The 20,635-nt window shown below is 36.2% G+C and overlaps 1 protein-coding gene across 3 annotated transcripts in view; it reads left to right on the forward strand.

Moving 5' to 3' along the window:
• Nucleotides 1–20,635, forward strand: part of PTGER3 (prostaglandin E receptor 3) — a 194,872-nt gene that overhangs the window by 29,797 nt on the left and 144,440 nt on the right. For all 3 annotated transcript variants that reach the window (XM_063607265.1, XM_003830598.6, XM_014345714.5), the window contains exon 2: nt 5,342–5,521. In XM_063607265.1, coding sequence (XP_063463335.1) covers nt 5,342–5,521 — 180 coding nt within the window. The remainder of the gene's footprint in view (nt 1–5,341; nt 5,522–20,635) is intronic.

Here is a 20,635-nt window from a genome sequence, read left to right on the forward strand (position 1 = left end):
TGAGCCAAGATTGCACCACTGCATTCCAGCCTGGGGAACAGAGCAAGACTGTCTCAAAAGCACAGGTTCTGCTGGCTGTACAGGAAGCATGGCTGGGGAGGCCTCAAGAAACTTGTGATCATGGTGGAAGGTGAAGGGGAAGCAGACACATCTTCACGTGGCGGAGCAGGAAAGAGAGCAGAGAGGAAAGTGTTACACACTTTTAAACAAGCATATCTCATGAGAAGTCACTCACTATTATAAGAACAGCAAGGGGGAAGTCTGCCCCCATGATCCAGTCACCTCCCACCAGGCCCCTTCTCCAACACTGAGGATTAGAATTTGACATGAGATTTGGGCGGGGACACAGAGCTAGACCATATCAGTGGCTTAAGAGCAACACACATTTCTCTGTTCTGTAGGTTAGAAGTCTGATGGATCTCACTGGGCTAAAGTAAAGGTGCCACAGGGCTGCATTACTTTTTAAGTCTCTGAGAGAAAAGTGTTTCTTTGCCTTTTTCAGTTTTTAGAGGAGGTCACCCTCATTCCTTACCTCCTGGATCCCTTCCTCCACCTTCAAAGCCAGAGATACTGTGTATCCCTGACCATTCTTCTATAGTCATGTCTCCCTCTGGCCACAGCTGGGAAACGTTCTCTGATTTTTTAGGATGCTTGTTTTTACATTGGGTCAACTCAGGTAATCTAGGATTATCTCCTCACGTCTGGGTCCTTTACCTTAATCACATCTGCAGAGTCCTTTTTGTCTTGCGTGGTAATGTATTCACAGATTCCAGGGACCGAGAAATGGATATCTTTGTGTGTGGCAGGAGGGGCATTATTCTGCCTTCTATGATGGGAGGTAGCATTCAGCTCATAGGATGATAAGCCAGCCAGCATCAGAATATATTGATGTAAATATATTTATTTTAAGTAAATTCGGTGTATAATTGTCCATATTTACCAAAGAAGGGAATAATAACCATCTGCTTTCTTTAAATAAAAGACTTTCATTAACATCACTTGAAATGTTTTTATATACATACAATTTTTTTTTTTGAGCCCAAGTCTCGCTCCGTCGTCCAGGCTGGAGTGCAGTGGTGCTATCTTGGCTCACTGCAACATCTGCCTCCTAGGTTCAAGTGATTCTCCTGCCTCAGCCTCCCAAGTAGCTAGGATTACAGGCACACACCATCATGCCTGGCTAATTTTTGTGTTTTTAATAGAGACAGGGTTTCACCATGTTGCCCAGGCTGGTCTCGAACTGCTGGGTTCAGGGGATCCATCTGCCTCGACCTCCCAAAGTGCTGGGATTACAGGCATGAGCCATCGCACCTGGCCTGTGTACATACAATTTTAAAATTAAATTATATTGTTTAAAAGTAAATTATTGTTAAATAGCAGTAATTCCATTGCCTTCCACAAGTCTGCCTATTTTAAATAATATAACAACAAAACTTTATATATAAAGTATCTTATATTCTGTTTTTTCACTTAATATATATACTATTTGTGAATTATTGTTTTATTAAGCTTTACACCTGATGTTAGAGATGTATGTGTCTGCAATTTCTTGCTGGCATATATAGTGCTCCTCTGAACATTTATTTATTGTATAGCTACTATTTGCTTTTATTGGATAAATCATTTGGAAAAATTCCTGTGAAAGAAATTACACAAGAGGATTGCTTGAAGCCAGAAGTTTGAGATCAGCCTAGTTAACATAGTGAGATCCCGTCGCTACAAAAAATAAAAATATTAATTGAGTGTGGTGGCATATACCTGTAATCCCAGCATCTCGGGAGGCTGAGGCAGGAGGATCATTTGAGCCCAGGACTTCAGGACTACAGTGAGCTATGATTGTGCCACTGCACTCAAGCCTTGGTGACGGAGTGAGACATTGTCTCAAAAAACAAAATATAAGTCAAGCCCCAGAGCATGAGTTTGCCTTATAAGCCAAAACTGGAAATTCCCATCCCCTTTGCCAGGGATTCGTTTAAGAATAAAAACTGTGACTAAATAAGACAAAAGGGAAATGGCTGGATACCAGTGTCACACAGTCTTGTAAGAATTTTCGTGTATTATTTCCTCTCTCTCTTGTCTGTCTGCTTAACCTGCTCTACCTGCTTTTTTGTTATATAATTGTATTTTTGAAATAAAATTGAGTATACATGAGCAGAATTGGCAATACCAGAAATCCTATGACTCAGCTCTCTTTTCCTGTTGACTTATCAACACTGGGACCAGTCATTATCAGCTTAGTGGAAAAAGACACAGAAGATGGGGAATTAAAAGAATCAAATATTTACTTACTTCAAGCTAATATAGACAATTACATCTTTTATCTCACAATAGTAGTCAATTTTGCCAACAAGAATAGAAAATACTCAAACCTGATGGTTAAGTATCATTTTTCCCAAAGCAAATCGATTTCAGATATGTCGATACTTTGTTCAATTGCTTGCAGTCAAGTTCAGTAACCTTGGAGCCGGGTTCCTACGTGTTGATGTTATGTCCACTTTAAATCTTAGAGACCCACATTTTCTTCCCCCATACGTCCAAGTTTTTGAGGGACATGTGGATGCCTGCTAGTATTGTCTATCTGTCTATCTACTACACATATGTGGTTATATCACACACACACACACACAATTGTAGGCCTTCAGAGGCCAGTGGTTTGGAATAATCAGGAACAACTGAGATAGTCCTGAAAGACTTGGAAGTCTCAGAAGTAGAAATGACGAGGATTAAAAGTGTTCCAGGGGTAGAAAAAAGAAAGAATAAAGGCCAAGAGGGAGGAAAGAATAAAACCAATGGACTATAGCTAGAGTTTGGAGTCTGTATAGGCAATTAGTGGGAGACAAAACTGGAAAGAATAGTTTGGACAGTATTGTAGAGGGCTTTGAATACCAGAGTTAAATTTCTGTTTGATGGACAATGGGAAGACATTGATGATTTTCTAGTTGGAGAGGATTTGATCACAGCTGGGATTGGAAGCTGCACCTGTGATGGGCAGATATCTGTAAACACTGTCTTAGTCTGCTTGGGCTGCCATAACAAAGCTGTAAACTTGATGGCTTAAACAGCAGACATTTATTTCTCACCGTTCAGGAAGCTGAAGATTCTAAGATCAAGGTGCCCCCAGATTCAGTTTCTGGTGAAGGCCCTTTTCCTGGCTTGTAGACTGCTGTCTTCTTGCTGTGCCCCACATGGCTGAAGGAGAGACCTGTGGGTTCTTCTCCCTCTTCTTATAAGGATAATAATCCCATTATAGGAGCTCCACCCTCATGACCTCATCTAAACCTAATTACCTCCCAAGGGCCTCACTTCCTAATACCATCACATAAAGGGTTGGGGCTCCCACATATAAATTGAAGGGAGGCACAAACATTCAGTCCGTACATGTACCATCTGGGTGTCTGTTATTACCATAATTCAAATGAGAGGAAGATCTGAACAAGAATGAGAGTGAAGCAAGAGCAAAAGGCATTGCAGAGGATGAGGAAAAGAAGAGTTCACAGACTCTGAAATGTTGATCCAGGGTGAGTGTAACAAAGTGCCATCACTGGAATTGTGGTTAAGTGGTTAGGGATGTTTTGGATGCTCAGGGATGTTGAATTCAATTTAAGTTATGTGACCTGAGGGCAGAACATACAGATAAGTGTAAGCCTCAAGAGAGAGAGATTAGGTTCAATAGAAATGTACTGTGAGAAAAAAAAACCACAAGCCACATATAATTTAAAGTTTTCTAGTAGCTGCATTTTTAAAAAGTCAGAAGAAACAAGTGACATTAATTTGAATAATATATGTTTATTTAACACAATATATAGAAATATTATTATTCCATTATGGAATCAACATATTCTAACATTTCAGTGTGCTTTGGCTACATGTCAAGTACTCAATAGCTGTATAGGTCTAGAATGGGAAACTTAGGAGCCAGTTACAAAGTCAGCTCATTTCTTTGCTTGGGATTGTGAACCCATGTTTGAGTTGTTCCTGCTTTTTTTGCTATTATGAACAATGCTGTTATGAAACAGTCATATACGGTACTCTTGGTGCAGGAATTCTGGACAGTATATTCCTAGGAGTTGCATAGCTGGGAAACAGCAGGTGAAATAGTGCCAATTTGTTTTCTTTTTTTTTTTTTTTTGAGACAGAGTTTTGCTCTTGTTGCCCAGGCTGGAGTGCAATGGCATGATCCTGGCTCACTGCAACCTCCACCTTCCGGGTTCAAGGGATTCTCCTGCCTCAGCCTCCTGAGTAGCTGGGATTACAGGCATGCACCATCACACCCGGCTAATTTTGTATTTTTAGTAGAGACAGGGTTTCTCTATGTTGGTCAGGCTGGTCTCGAACTCCTGACCTCAAGTGATCCGCCTGCCCTGGCCTCCCAAAGTGCCGGGATTACAGGCGTGAGCCACCACACCTGGCCTGAACATTTTTAATATGCATAAGAACATCTTTTTAATTCAAATATAAATACATATTATATAACATACTGTCATTTGTGTGTTGTATAATATATTCCTTCAAATATAAAAATTTGTTCTCGCACAAATACATATAACTCATATACTGTCATTTTTATGTTGTATAATATATTCCTTCAAATATAAAAATTTGTTCTCTCACAAATACTTACTGAACATCTGCTATCTGCTACATATTGATCTAGGCACTTGGGGAAAAAATAGTCCCAAATTCCTGCTATCATGGAGTTTACATTGCAGTGTATATTGGGTAGGGGCAAAGAAAAGTATAATACTGTACATCATATGGTATTAGTCTGGCTCATCCAGAAGGAAGTGGTAATACTACCCGTGTTATGCTGTTTATTAAATGCATATGAAGAACTCGGCACAATGTCTGCTAAATAGTAAGGATTCTGAAAATGCTAGTGGCAATAATAATAATAATGATATTTCCTCCTTTCTTGCTTCTACTTTTTCTGCAGTAATTTTTAAAATTAGAACGACTGAAAATTTAAGATTAAGATGTTTTTGTTATTGTTGAAGTGTTGGCTGTCATTTGGGTGAACTTGTGGTGTTTTCTGCAACAAACATGACTTTGGCTCATTTTGAGATGTGTTATTTTCAAGCTTCTTAAATTCCAAGAATCAAGAGCCTGAAGACATGCATGTTTTAAAAGCTACATCATGATAAATAGCCACAAATGTGGGAAAATACCTAGGAATGTCTTGTATAATTCAGGACTGTGTTATCCAAGTATAAATGTTGCTTGAATTAATCATTTCAATCCAACAACCAATTTATTGAAAACCAACTATGTGCAAAGTACAGTGTAGAGGAGATACATATGACCTTACTAATCTTTGAAACAATTATTTGTCCCCTTTTCTTAGATAATGATGTTGAAAATGATCTTCAATCAGACATCAGTTGAGCACTGCAAGACACACACGGAGAAGCAGAAAGAATGCAACTTCTTCTTAATAGCTGTTCGCCTGGCTTCACTGAACCAGATCTTGGATCCTTGGGTTTACCTGCTGTTAAGAAAGATCCTTCTTCGAAAGTTTTGCCAGGTAGCAAATGCTGTCTCCAGCTGCTCTAATGATGGACAGAAAGGGCAGCCTATCTCATTATCTAATGAAATAATACAGACAGAAGCATGAAAGAAAACACTTAACTTGCATGTGCACAGCTTTTGGTAACAAATATCGCTAAACCTTACTGTGAATTTAGGCATCTCTGGCATGCCACTGTTTATGCATTGAAGTGGAATTTTTGGTATAAAGCTAAATGGTCTTAGAAGCATAGAAAATCCCTATGTGCCAAAAGTAGTGAAACACAAACAAAGGAAAATATATTAATAACAGTCTAGTGTTTTTGTTGAGTCTGCCATTCGTAGCTGAATATGTGATTAATTATGTGATGAAAACATTTTTTATAAATGATCTTGGTCTATTGGGGAGCGGGGATAGTTAATATTCCAGTACACTGAATACATGAGGAATTTAACCACATACATCATTGAAGACAAGGGATAGCAGTTTGTTTTTATTCAAAGACATTGCTGTGTTCTCTTTCATTGCCTCTCTCGCTTTCTGTCACTTTTTTCCTCCTTACATTAAAGAAAAGTTTAATTACAGTTAAAAATGTATAATGTATTTATAATATTCATCGATACCGTTATTCAAATATTGCTCAATACAGCAAATTAGCTCCTAACCTAACAAAGTTTAAGTTTACTTGGATTGATAATTAGGTTTACTCTTTATCTGAATAAGAACCAATTCCATTTGTTTGAAATAAGGAGTTTGTGACTACCCAAATTGCTAATTATTCTTTCTTTTGAATATATTTTACATTTCTACGAGCCTAAGGAAGATTCATGAAACTGACCTATGAGAGTCTTGAAGTGGTTTTTCAGAATGCTATGTAAGGACCGATTTGAGCATTAACTATAGGTACTCTGAATATATATTTCCCTTGATTATTCACCAAAAGTGTTCCCCAGTCTTTGACTCTTTAAATTCCAATACTGATTCCAAAACAAATAAATATTTTGAAGACTCAATGAATACTTTCCATATTTTGGCCTATTTATATAAGAAAGTTAATAACATTGACCCTTCACAGCTCTTCTGCCTGCTCCTCAAAGTGGCTCTATCTAAATATTTATTACTAAAATGTTTTTCCTACAGTCTACATGAATACAAACCTCAATAGCTAAGCTTGACGTATTTGTGCACAAGTAGATCACTACATTAAGTTTTGGGAATTGCACTTCTTAAAAATGTCTCCCCACCAAACATAGTAATCCTGTAGTTATGCCTACACAAAGCTTGCCATATTCTTTGGTGCATTCATTTTGTAAACCCATTAACTTTTTATTGTGAAGATTTTCATTTGCAGTTTCTTGCACTGCTTTTCTAGTTTTTTAAAAGCTTGAGATTTATTTATACTTCTTGTAGTAACTGCATATTTCTGTGTGTATTTAGTGGTAAAGAATTAATTTCGCTAGGTACAATATGTCTATCAGATTGATATACACACCAGCCTATGTCAGTCGGGGCTAATTATTTTAAATGACCATGTCAAATTGAATTTGGAGACAAAATCTGTTGAGAGTGCTTATGTAATTAATGATGGTTCTACTAATCTAAATTTTGGAAAAGGTGATAAATAGACTATACTAAAATCTCTCTATGCCATAGAATTGGATTATCCTGTAGGTCATCTCATTGGGTATAAGACAAAACTACCTACTTTTTTTCAAAAGTGCACTGAAATCACATAATAAAGAGGCTTTACCTCTTGGGTGGTCCTGTGACCCTAAGTTCCAGTCAGATAGACACAGAGGCAATGTGAATTTGAGTGGCATGAGCATGATTAGGTTATTCCTTCCAGCATCTAGTATAGCACCTGGAATATAGAAACTGTCTAGTACATATTTATTCAGTGAATCAATGAGCAGAAGTTTGCCAGGACCGTACACATTGGCAAGGCACATACCATATGATTGAAGTGCTTCATGCCATTACAGTCCATCAGGCTGATAAAGTGAATTATTTCTGATTATTTAATTACAGAAATATGAATTTATCTTCAAGGGTGTAGTGTCATACTGCTGTACAACACAGTGCTTTATTTATACTAATAATTTAGGAGACTGATACTTCCAAATGATAGTGGACATTACTATCACAAGAATATCACTTTTCATCAAACTGCAAAAATACAGAAAAGCAAAAAACCTGAAACTTATTCTTAACTGCAAATTAAATTCCTGCCCAGGGGATATATTTTAGGAGGGGATGAATGGCAGCTTTTGTGTTTTTTTAACAAGCTTGAAAGGGAGGTGGAAAAGAAAGAAATTATGTAAATGGCATATGAGTTTTATTATCTAGGCATTCGTTAGTATGGGGAAACCTGATAAGAAATGAAAATCCCAAATGATTTCAGCCTTTTCATGATGGTTGAGGTTAGATTTCAGAGATGTACAGAGACTAGAGCGGTGGTTAGAAAGAGGATATATGTAGTCACAGCAGAAAGACGTGTCTAAGTTTAATTTTATTGGCTTTCAAGTTCACTCATGTATACTTAGTTTGTCCATACATGTCTAATCAGGAAAAATGCATGTATAGATTATGACAATTCCTGAATTTTGAAGTATTGGTTAAAAGACAATTAAAGGCCAAGAAAACCATGGTGGAAGAAGTAAGCGAATGAAATGTAGAAATATATGTAAAATTAGCAAGTGTCAATTTTACCAAGTAGTGTTGATTTTCCAAACAATGAATTTATATACTATGCTGAGTCATAGAGTAGAATGATCATGTTACTTAATGAGAGCAGTTTACTTTTCAAATAAAATAGGTATGATGAATGTCTTTAAAATATCTTGAAGTTGAAGAAACAAAAATGAGTTATCTCAATATTTACCAAGTTAACCTAGTGCTGTATATATCCCAAGATATTTTAGGTAAATGTAAGTGTTTAATCATGCCAGATTTAAACTAGTCTGAAATATAGGGTATACATATATTTCTACTTACATTTCTTTATTTTATGAAATATCTCGACCATGTTGCAGAAAATAATTGCAAAACCTCATGTAAGTTAACTATGAAAGATCCTGTGAGCACATTGGCATTGAGTGACAGACAAACTAAAAACTGGCAAACAGTATTTTAATAAGGGGGTCACTCTGTGGCAGTATTCTAATATTGGATTTTCAAGTAGATCAGGCTTTTTATTTATTCAATGCTTTTTATAATTTTGTTCTTTTTGACTCCAAATTATTGGTCAGCTTTCAACCTTCTCCACATCAGCAATCACTTAATAGTTCTTTTGGTTGAGATCAACTCAGAAAAAGAAAATAGAAAACTTTTGTTCTTTGAAATTTTAGACATGCATAATATCTATTTATTTTCATAATTTAACCCCAAAAGCTTCTCCTGCAATACACAGGATTCTAGGAGCTGAATGACATAGGGAGACTACAGAGTATTTATTATTACAAACACATAAAAAGCCTAATTTGAAGAATTAAAATTTCTATTTTTTATCTGTATAATAAGTACAAACCATCAACAATGACAAATTTTCACAGCTGCTTGTTTATTGCTTGTTTTATATGTTTATATATCTCAAAATCTGTTAAAACTGAGGTCTAAAAAATGTGCAGAATTGTGCAACTGTGGCCTAGTCCATAAGACTTTTCTGAGTTGCAATAAAGTGCTGACAAAGTGACAGATGTCTGTGATGTTTCATGACATAGGTTATGATTGAGCCAATTTACAAAATTTAATAACCAACCTAAACTCACATACATATTTGTTAAGAAGCTGACATCAGTTCAGTATTGTAAGGAAACTAACTAGGTGGTGATGATGATAAAAGAATTAGGGAAAATATTTTATTTCATACATTCTCTTTTATAATTCCTAAAATGAAGATTCTATTTAAGGGTTATAATTTATATAAGTTTAGTCATATACCATTACATTATGATACCATAAGCAGAGTGCATTATGATTCTCTAGAAATATAATTCAATCAGATATGTATCATATTTATTTATATATCACACATTTTCTTTACTGAGAATAAAAATTATCTTATTTTCAGGAGCTTTGTATCAATTAGTTTCATGTAATAAGCAACCCAGGTATCTACTAGATTATGTATTTCTTCATTTGAAACTACACTGTTTTCTCCTAGTCCCCTTGACTCTACTGTGCTTATCCATTCTTTCACAGAAAGAAAGTAACAGACATAATTCCTGTTGATGAGGCTGGGATTGTTTTTAAGAGGAGAGATAATAACTTCATATTTTTAAAGTGCCAGTAGCCTAATATGTGAAACAGATCAGAATCTGTTGTGTAGTAAGTCTGCTTTGTTGAAGAATTTATTATGGGAGTAAAGATAAGAAGGAAAGAGATCACCATCAGAAACAAGTCAGCCTTTTCATGCTTTTTTGAGCATTTTTGGAGATGATTCCTCTTCTCAAGTTATTATCATTTGTGCATCTCTTCAATACTATTGTTAAATGCTTTAGAATTAGAATATTTTGATCCTTTAATTAAAGTAAGCCAAACGTCTAGGCAAAAACAGCCAATCATTACTAAACTTTAATAGTAATTCAAATATAGATTTCTCATACAGTTTTCCATGTAGGTAGAAATCAAAGTTGTAATGTTAAGCAGAGGGAAATGCGTATGATTTACTAATACACTTCAATGTTCTACTTTTGAAAGGATATTCATGTGGGTGGGGCAGAGAACATAGAAAAAGATATGATGGAAAACCTGTCCATTTTCTACCTGTTAACCTTCATCATTTTGCGCCAGGCCCTGGAAGCAAAGAGAGGAAGGGACCGACTGCATTTATCTTTGAACACTTGAGCATCAGTAGTACTACTGAGTGGCCAGGGGTCTTGTCTGTCAAAGCAAATGTTAAGTTCACTCAGGCCATTATTGACTGCTGAACTCTCTTCCTTCCCAACTCTTCCTTGAAAGAGAAAAAAAATACTTTGCCTTCTTGCTCTCCTTATCAAATGTTTTTGTACAAATAGTGTAAGCCTGTTTAAGCAAACCAATTAAAATAGGCACTGATTATTTTGATCTGTTTGTAACAAATGAATGTAAGTACTATTTACATGGTGTGCCTAGGAGGAGCTGAAATCATTGGCACTTTAATCCATATTGTAAAGATCAGTATCAAAAGCATAGTGTTCTTCACCTCTCCTCCTCAGCATCCATCTCTATATACTTGATTAAATGGAAAAGTCTCTTTTATCACCTCTATGTACAGTTTTATGGGTAGTTATCGTCAGTGTATTTAAATATATCTTCTAGTATGTTTTAAAGGCTGGTCTTCAATACTGTGGAGACAAAAAATAAAAGAGCGTATGAAAAGTACGTTAGACTTTTGCTGGCATTCAAGTCATGGCTAGTCTGTGTATTTAATAAATGTGTGTTATTTATGTCGTGTTTGTCAATGGAAAATAAAGTTGAATATTCTGACATGTTGCTGTGTTTTCTTCCTGATGTCAACTCACGTCAGGAATACTTTACCTATAACTATGTTAAGTATTTTGCTGAAATCCCATTTGATGTGCTTTGTCAAATAATAGCACAATGTAATGCAACAGCCCCATGCTATCTGGAAAAATTAGATCATTTTGTTTTATATTCCATAATCACATACATAACAAATTATTGTTGATTTAATATAAATATGAGAGTTGCTCTTTTCCCATTTTCAACATGATGTTTCTTTGTTTTATTATCTCAAGATTATTGTTCTTAACACAAAGTGCATTTATAAATTATTCTAAGCTTAGTTATTTCCCTTTCTTGTGGATTTTGGTGTAATTTACAGGCAGCCAAAATAAGAATTGTCCTTGCTCATAGTACAACCCTTTAATTGACTTGTGCCTGGCTGAGTATTGGTGGTTATGAATACTGGGATCCCGAGCTATTTGTTCACGTACTTATTGAGGTCACTATTGGTCTTCCTTCTTCAATGAAGGGAGAAGCTCTGTCAAATGTAGACTGCAAAGTCAAGCTCATTAAAAGTATCCCTTTTTCTTTGTGAGAAAAGGTATCCAAGGAGAATTCTGTCCCTGGTTCCTCCCATGTGGGGGTTCTAGGCCTAGGACCAGATCTTATTGTCTCTACAATCTTGATCCTTTAGTATTTCAGGATAGGCAGAGTTTTGTTAAAGTATACAAAAATCATAGCTAGATAAGAGAGATAACAGAAATAAGTTCTAGTGTTCTATACTCCTGTAGGATGACTACAGTTAATGCTAATATACAGTTACAAATAGCTAGAAGGAGGCTATTGAATGTTCCCAACACAAAGAAATGATAAATGTTTGAGATGATGTTGATGTGCTAATTACCCTCGTCTGATCAGTATACATTATATGTATCGAAACATCGCTCTGTGCCCTGCAAATATGTACAATTGTGATTATTAAAATAAATACATAAATAAAATTTAAAAGTCATTATGACTACTATGGCTATGGCTCACCCGAAATTTCCACCATCATGCTGGTAAACCTACAGGCCATGGGGTGAGACATTCCCCCGTTTTATGTCCTCAGAGGGCATGGGGCCAAATGTCCTTGGGGCCAGTGTGCTTGCTAGTACTAGCCTTGAGTATATCCATTCTGGATGGATGTTCATCATGGAGAATTTAAGTCACTTCTGCAGGCTTGCTCTTTGCTTCAACATATATTTATTGCATACCTATTAAGTGCCAAGCTCTGGTAGGTACTAAGACCCAAGAATTAATAAAAACAGCAAGCTCTCAGTGAATTCATAACCTGGTAGGGGAACAGGAAATAATCAGAGCTGCAATTAGAGTAAGCACATGGTATCATGAGAATACATGGAAACGTGATGCTAACATGGGAGGTATTCCTGTAGAAGGTGACATTTAATCCTCATTTTGGGGAAAGGAATAGGTGTTAACCTGTAAAGGAAGGACATTGTAGGATATTTTTTCACTTCACTCTGTCCAAAGCATTACAGTTTCCAAATCTGTCAAATGGACTAAACTTTAGTGGTCCTGTGGGTAGTGTGGCTCTACATAGAACCTTTCTATATAACCTCTCAGGGTCATCAGAGTGGCATGGCTTTAGGGCAGGGTTTCTCAACCTTGGCACTATTGACACATGGGACAGGTAATTCTTTGTTGTGAGGGCTGTCCTATGCATTGTAGGTTATTTCCCAATGTCCCTGACTTCTACCCATGAGATGCCAGCAATACCTCTCTGGTGTGACAATCAAAAATATTCACAGACATTGCCAAATGTACTATGGGGGACATAATTGCCCTCAGTTGGAACCACTCCTTAAAAGCAAGGGCCAGGGCCACTAAACAGGTGCTATGTACCCAAGGGTTTGAGGGGTGAGGCCATCTGTGGGGCCTTGGTCCACATAGGCACTGTTCTGGCATTTCCTGAAGCAGCAGGTACTAGAATGCCAGTTTGTGTCTGACTGCACAAAAATGTGGTGCTGCCACTACAACAATGCCTGGATCACCACAGGCCCTGATCGGCTTCCATAATCACATAAACCTATTCACAGATGATTAGGCACAATTTCTTAGAAAGTATCATCTTTCTATTGATGCCTCCAATCTCTATTCTCTTTTTGATCAAAGGAATTAGGGTTTGTATGTCTCTCAAAGTGATACCTAAAGTGAGTGTCTCCAAAGACCTTTAAAAAATCTGTTATAATTCTACATCTTTAAGTACACATTTCCAGACAGTTCTCTCCGAAGGAGAAAACTAATTTATCAAACTATTTCCTTAAATTAGATGTTTGCATATTTAGTCTGTATAACAAAGCTGCAGAAGCTTCATTTTATCTGAAAGATGATTTTTATCAAAGAACAAATATTGGGCAATGTCTCTTGATGAGCCTGTGCCTTTCTGAGTTCATGCCAGTCTTCAATTCCTCAGGTCTAGAGTTATTATCATACATTTTGATAACAGAGTTCAAGTCATGCTCTCTATAACTGACACTATTGAAACCTATTGTTTGTATAAAATGGGAAGATGGGTTTACCTACCACACTGAAAATCAAAATCTGATAAAAAAATACAATTAGAATGTGGGAGCTAATCTGTTAACCATAAGTTTCTGAGGCCAAGTTACAAAAGACTATGGATAATCAGTGTTTATGCATAATATTCTTATGCAATTTTTAAAAAGAAGGCTTTGAATGTAACATACAAGGTTGTTTGAATCTGATTTTGCAAAGAACATTGAGAGAAAATAATTCTGAAATCCACAATTGAGGCTGTTTTAAGTGATATTTAATTAGAAAGAACATTGGTTCTTAATTATTTTAGGATCAACGACCCTTCTGAGAAATTGATGATAGGTATGTGGTACTCCCACAAAAGGTGCAGAGGATTTTTGCACAGTGTCAGAAATTGTACAGACCTGCCGAAGTCTATCTATAGACCTCTTCAGCATTTATGCCCATAGGTTAAGAAATCCTTCTGTGAGAGACTCTATGATTTAAGGAACTGCAAAGCTTTCCATGTTTGGTTAGGAAACTCAAACCTAAAACTGGAACTAAGTCAATGTAATTACTTCCCAGTGAACGCCAAAATTCCTTGACATCTATCTAACGATACGTCCATAATAGTAAATCAATGTAACTGGAGGTAGAATTATTATAAGGAACTGCAATCATTTTTCTCTAAAAGTTGCAATCATGTGATGATAAGAAATAACACAATTTGATCTGAGAGGAGCAATATAGTTTACTCACCCCAAAACAGGTTGAAAAGTGAAAGACCCATTTAAAAAAAAATTACAAGTTATCCAAAGACGCATTTGCCTTACAATAAAGAGGTTGTTTTAGTTTTGCCTTGTGCTGGCCCAACAAGAGAGATTTATGATGTAGCTATTTAAAAAATCAATAAAAATGTCATCTACCCACCTCCCTGGAAAAATGTAATCTCCTACACACAAGCAAGCTACATGGTTAAAATGTAACTTTATGATACTAGGATATATATGTAGACACATATCTATTTATACTTCTATAGGCACTAAATTTGTGCATTGCCATTCAGAGTGCAAGTGGCAGGGATGACCTTATTGATTGAACCTTTGAATAAGAAAGCAAGGCATGCAGTCACAGACCGTCTTACAAATGTATAATTAATAATGATTTAAGCCAACTTTTAAAGCTATTAGTAGAATGTCTTACTGATGTTTATGGTTTGCATTTCTCTGGAGGGAAAAATGCAGAGCAATTAATGACATGTATTTTTGCGTTTGTCTTTCCTTATTAAAGAAGATGAAAATGGAATCTTAGAGCATTGAAGTATTTGTCAATCATAAACAGCTCTTTGATACCAAAGCATCCTACATTCTGGATGTATGTGCATGAATTGGACAGATACACAGTATGTGCATGACATTACAAGTTGATTTTAATGAGTCAGCAGTGGTCTGTGAGTTGGAGTCTTCTTCTTAGGAGATCCAGGAGGAGCTGTTTTTAGAGGAAAAGCAATTGTCCTTTGTTAGTTTCAACATTTCTTGACCATTTAAATTTTTTGCCCAACACTTTTATTTTAAGAATTAACGGGACAAAACGGGTTTTTACTTGAAATATTTTGGAGAAATAATATTGGCATATCACAAAGTGTAATCACTGCCTTAAATGTTGGGCAGCTCTAATTAGATATGCATGACTCTTATCTCTGTCTGAGATTTTCTCACACCATGACCGTTTTGAATATCCCTGTGACTATTCATTCAGACTATTAATAATCCAAAGCTGAACTAATTCATTTATTTTGGCCATATGTAATTTAAAATATTTTAAAGTATATTTTAAATACAGTCATTTTACAAAAATGCTTTCTAAAGTTTTGTGTGTCATAATGAAAGAGAAAATGTTCTACATTGGACAAGGAGCCAGAACACCTTGGTCGAATTATTTGATTTGTTATTTACTGGTTATTTGCCCTTGACAATCCATTAAACGTCTCTGAATCAACTTGAATTTTCTTATCAGCGTAAGATTGTTACAATTAAATGAGATAATGAAAATACAGACTTTTTTTTTTAAGAGATAGGGTCTTACTCTGTCCCGAAGGCTAGAGTGCCATGGTGTGATCATAACTCGTTGCAGCCTCAGCCTCCTGGGCTTAAGTGATCCTCCCACCTCAGCCTCCCCAGTGGCTGGGACTACAGGCATGCGACACCTCACTAGGCTTATTTTTTTATTTTTTATTGTTTTTAGAAACAGGCCTCACTGTGTTGCCCAGGCTGGTCTTAAACTCCTGGCCTCAAGCATTCCTCCTGTCTTAGCCTCCCAAAGTGCTGGGATTACAGGTATGAGGCTTTGCACCCAGTAAAGACACTTGAAAGTGCTATACAAGTGGTTAGCGTTACTTTGTTATATTCATTTCATTAATTGAACAATATTAGAAAATTAATTATGATTATTCTCATCTCATGTTTACTACAGACTTCCCAGTTTAGTATTGGGCAATCGCACATTCACCAGAACACACAAGTGACGTTAGAAAGCTGGTTCTTGTCACAGACAGGATGTGTGAACTTGGGAAAAATACACAGCTTCTTTTAGGCTTAGTACCTCATCTGTAAAATAAGGGGATGATATTTCTATGTGGTATCTTCTCACTGAAAAGCCATGATTCTCCTTTCTCTCTGGAAATGTCATGAAGGTGGTCTTGTCAGCTAAACACAGATAAGCTTTTCTCTTCTGAGTCCTGGAAAACAGCTCACAGGAAACCTCTAGGAGACAAAAATAGCAAGATTCAAAAGTATAGATTCTTTTTTTCTCCAAAAAGAAATTTCAGGTTCCCACTCTTTCTCCTGAATGAGATGGATTTCTTTTCTCAATCAAATTGCAAAATCCTTGAATACAGGTACCATGTCTTCCATTTGTTAAGATTTTCTGCCTCCTTTTGCTTTACTCTTCATCCTAACTACTAAATCCTATGCCTTTAATTGTTAAATGATGGATATTCATTTATTTATGGCTAAGGAACTCTTGTAACAAAGAGTAAGTTACATAGATTTTTATACACTTGTGCTTATTTGTGTGTGTGTGAAGGAGCAAGAGAGATATCTGTTATACCTCAAATGTGTATTTCTTTTCTTAAGTTTTTTCATAAATTTTTATTAAAATACTATGTGCATCTCTTTAAAAAGTCAAATAGTGCTGAAAGGCTTATCATGCATGAAACCCACAGTCCCCATTCTAACCCTACCCTAGACCACCTGCTTTCCAGTGGCTACTCCTTTCAGCTTATTTTTTCAATGTTTTTTCTAGCATATGACACCATAATTTTAAATAATATATTGTTATCTCACACTCAATCAACTTTATAGACATTATATGCTGATTTTCTATTTTGCTGGATTTAGCTCTCTCCTCACCCATTCTCCCATTATAGTTATAACTGACTTTCATTAAATCAACATTCAATGTTTGCATTTTCATGATAATGAAAATATCCTTCACTGAGGAATCAGTAGTACTGTAATTATGTTTCTTTTCTTGAATACATTTCTCTTTTTTTCTAGAGTTACGAACTCATCAAGTTTTGAATTTGCTTAAGTTTGCTTTGGGACAGTGGCTAAATCTTAACAGTCTTCCAAGTGCCCAAACCTATCTGATAATCTTTACCCACTTTGGGAGTCTAACATTTTTCTGGTTTTCTCTGCTATTCATCCTTTTGCTTCTTTTTTTTTTTATTGATAGTCCTTTGTCTAGATCCCATGTCTTCATCCTTCTTGAATTATTCACTCATTTTGACCACATCTGCTTTAAAATGAGCTTCTTAATAGTAAAGGATGTTAAGTAACCAAACTCCCAGAAATGGAAAGAGAATGCTTTCAGGGACACATGAACACTAACAACGTTTTAAAGAAATTTGAACTGGTGATAATGACCATAGTGGCAGATACCATTTTATGAGCACCTACACTTTTCGTATGTTATCAAATTCTCATGTCAATGACAGCAGGTAGGTGTTATCAGCACTTTCCGAATAAGGAAACTGGGGTTTGTGGAAGATAAGTCACTTGACCAAATACACAACAGTTAATGAGAAATAAAGCTGGGGTTCACACCTGATTTGGGTTTAGAATATAATCATGTGTTATCCATGAGCAAATACTTACTACTGTGATTAGTTTCAGAAGCTTCAAGTTTATCTTTGAGGGTTTGTTTAAAACCCCATGGAAGAAAGGCTTTGACTCTATTATCAATGTCTGGACATTTTCAAACTACCAGAAATAATTTTGGGGAGCAGTGGTGAGGCAGCTTTTCTAAGAGTGCTGATTAGATTAAGCAAACAAGATTCTCAGCAAAAAATGTGAAGGTCCATATGTCCAATCTAGGTGTGTGCACATGACTGCAAACATTTAGATCCTTCCTTGTTTGATCCAGGACCACTTCTGCAGTGGAGAAACTATTGGTTTCCTGGCAGCAGATGGTTGTACAGAAAAACTGCACTTCTACTTCCACACAGGCCTGTGGTTTTTGCTAAAGCCAAGAGTTTATCACAATTTGGGTTACTAAGAATACATCTCTTTTGGCCCTATTGGCTTTTGTCTCTTTTTTTATTTTTCCTTTTACCCGTCCTCTCGGACTTGTAATTTGGGAGAATGCTTACTGAAAAGCAGAAGATACTTGTGCTTCCTAGTTACAGAGGAACTCCTAAGAGACTGTAGAAAATTCAGGACCTAGGGCAGACTATTTGTCATCAGTGAAACTATTCTGATTATCATCTCTCCCTGCTTAATTTTGAAATTTGCTTTAGCTTCTTCTGGGAAAATACAATGCAGTTTGAGTGGAGCACAATTTGTCTTTCAGAAAGAAAAATTCTTGCCCCCTGTTTCTGAGTTTTCCATCCCTTTCTGCTAACAGGTGAAATCTATTTGATGCATTTGATATTTTATTCATTCACCAGTTTTCTCTTCAACTGACTGCTCTCTGATTTCCACAGAACTGATCAGACTGATTAGAACTGTGCAAAACATTGTGTTCAAGGAAACAAAATCTCAGTGTCTCCAAACTCTAATTCTATTATTATCACTAAATGAATTGAGAACGCAACTTATCCATAGATATATAAAGTTGAAAAATTTGTACATCTTGATGTTTATCTTTAGTCTTATTTTGTACATTGTCTTTTGAATATTTCAATGTAAGTGTGACAATAGTCAACAGTTCTCAGGCATCTCTGGGGTCAATTGACATTTATTTGAATGAATTCAACCCGAGTAGCTGGGACTACAGGCGGCTGCCACCACGCCCGGCTAATTTTTTGTTTTTTAGTAGAGAAGGGGTTTCACCGTGTTAGCCACGATGGTCTCGATCTCCTGACCTCGTGATCCGCCCGCCTCGGCCTCCTGAAGTGCTGGGATTACAGGCGTGAGCCACCGTGCCCAGCCACACGCCAGATTTTAAATATGGTACTTATCCACCATCCTCATAATAAGCACCATCGTCGTTCCCTATGCAAAATTTTCATAGATGTATCGAGATTCAAGCAAAACAGTAATTTATTTCTGAGTACCTCAGTTCATCTCTAGCTGTAAAGTCACAAACAGAACTACCAGAGAATTTCCGGACTGTGATGTATTTGAGAAATACACAATTAAAAGGGGCATAAAATCAATTTGAATTAGGATGGAAGTGATTCTTTTCCTCTTAGTACTTGGATTCACAGCAGTAACAACTTGGTTCTTAGTGGAGCTGTTACTTCCCAAGTGATGACTGTGTCTCCAAGTAGATTTTGACCACCGATTAAATGAATGATTTGTTGATTTATTTAGTCATATTCACATTTTTAATGAGCTTCTATCATGTGGGTCTAGGTTGTGGGGACATGGAGGTTTATCACTTGCAGATTTCAGATTTCAGATTCTCTCATTCTTCAGAGCGAAGTCTCAGTTTTCACTGATTGCATTGAGGACTTAAATAGCTTTCCCGAAGTGTAAATAGCTCTACATTTTCTTTCATTGTAATTAGAATATATATTCATGTATAAAATTTAAGCAATACAGGAAAGCACGAGGACCAAAGAAAAATTCCCTATACTTCACCACTCAAACTTAATCATTGTTATGGTTTTGATTAATATTCTTTCAAATATTTGTCTTTGTAAATTTCCCTTCAAACCTGACTGCATCTAAGAACCATGGTGAGATTCTCTCAAATGCATGAAGGAGTGTCACATTAAATAGGGATTTATTTCATATGCCCTGAAGGGTGGACTAAGAAGCTACAGAGAGAAAGAGTCTGACTTAATCTAGAAAGGTGCTAAACCAATGTGCCCTAAGGTGGCAGGGCTGACCTTAAGCAATAATGAGTTCCCTGTCACTTCAAATATTCAAGCACATACCAGAAAACCACTAGGGAGTTTGCTGTAGATGGATGGAAGACAAATATCTTCTTTAAGTCTTCTTCCAACTCAGGATTTTATGATTCTATGTCTCAAAACAGTCATACTATGGCTACAATATAGGAATTGGTGTAAAAGAGAAAGATTTGTCTGAATATAGCTGCTGAGCTTAGTGTTCTGCTTTCAACCTCTTCAGATGTGGCTTATATTCTGCTTTATGTGACACTAAATGCATTGTTGTTGACCCTAATCTCAAAGCTAGAATTTCATGATTTCTATGTTCACTTTATCAGTTTACAACATTTTTGGAAAACTACTCATAAAACAGCAAAAATGTTTTTTTAAAAAGAGCTACAGCAATTACTTTCCAATAATTAAATCAGAATATCTGGTGGTCATTAATAACAATTATAATTGGATTATTGGATTGACTTCATTGAATATGAAAGTCTGCCAACAATATGAATTTGATCAAACTCTGCTTATTATCTATTCTGATCATTTTTTACTATGTGTAAAATATACACGTATTTCAGAAGAATAAATCTATCATGAATAACAATCACCAAATTTTTGTACAATATTATCCAACCTGTTATGTATATATTTTTAAGTTTCATAACCAAGAGAAGACACGTATACTTTATTTATTTACTTATTTTATTTTTATTTTTTGGGAGACAGTCTCCCTCTGTCACCCAGGCTGGAGTGCAGTAGTGCAATCTCTGCTCACTGCATCCTTCACCTCCCAGGTTCAAGCTATT

The sequence above is a fragment of the Pan paniscus genome, chromosome 1, assembly GCF_029289425.2.
Source record: "Pan paniscus chromosome 1, NHGRI_mPanPan1-v2.0_pri, whole genome shotgun sequence".
Lineage (NCBI taxonomy): Eukaryota > Metazoa > Chordata > Mammalia > Primates > Hominidae > Pan > Pan paniscus.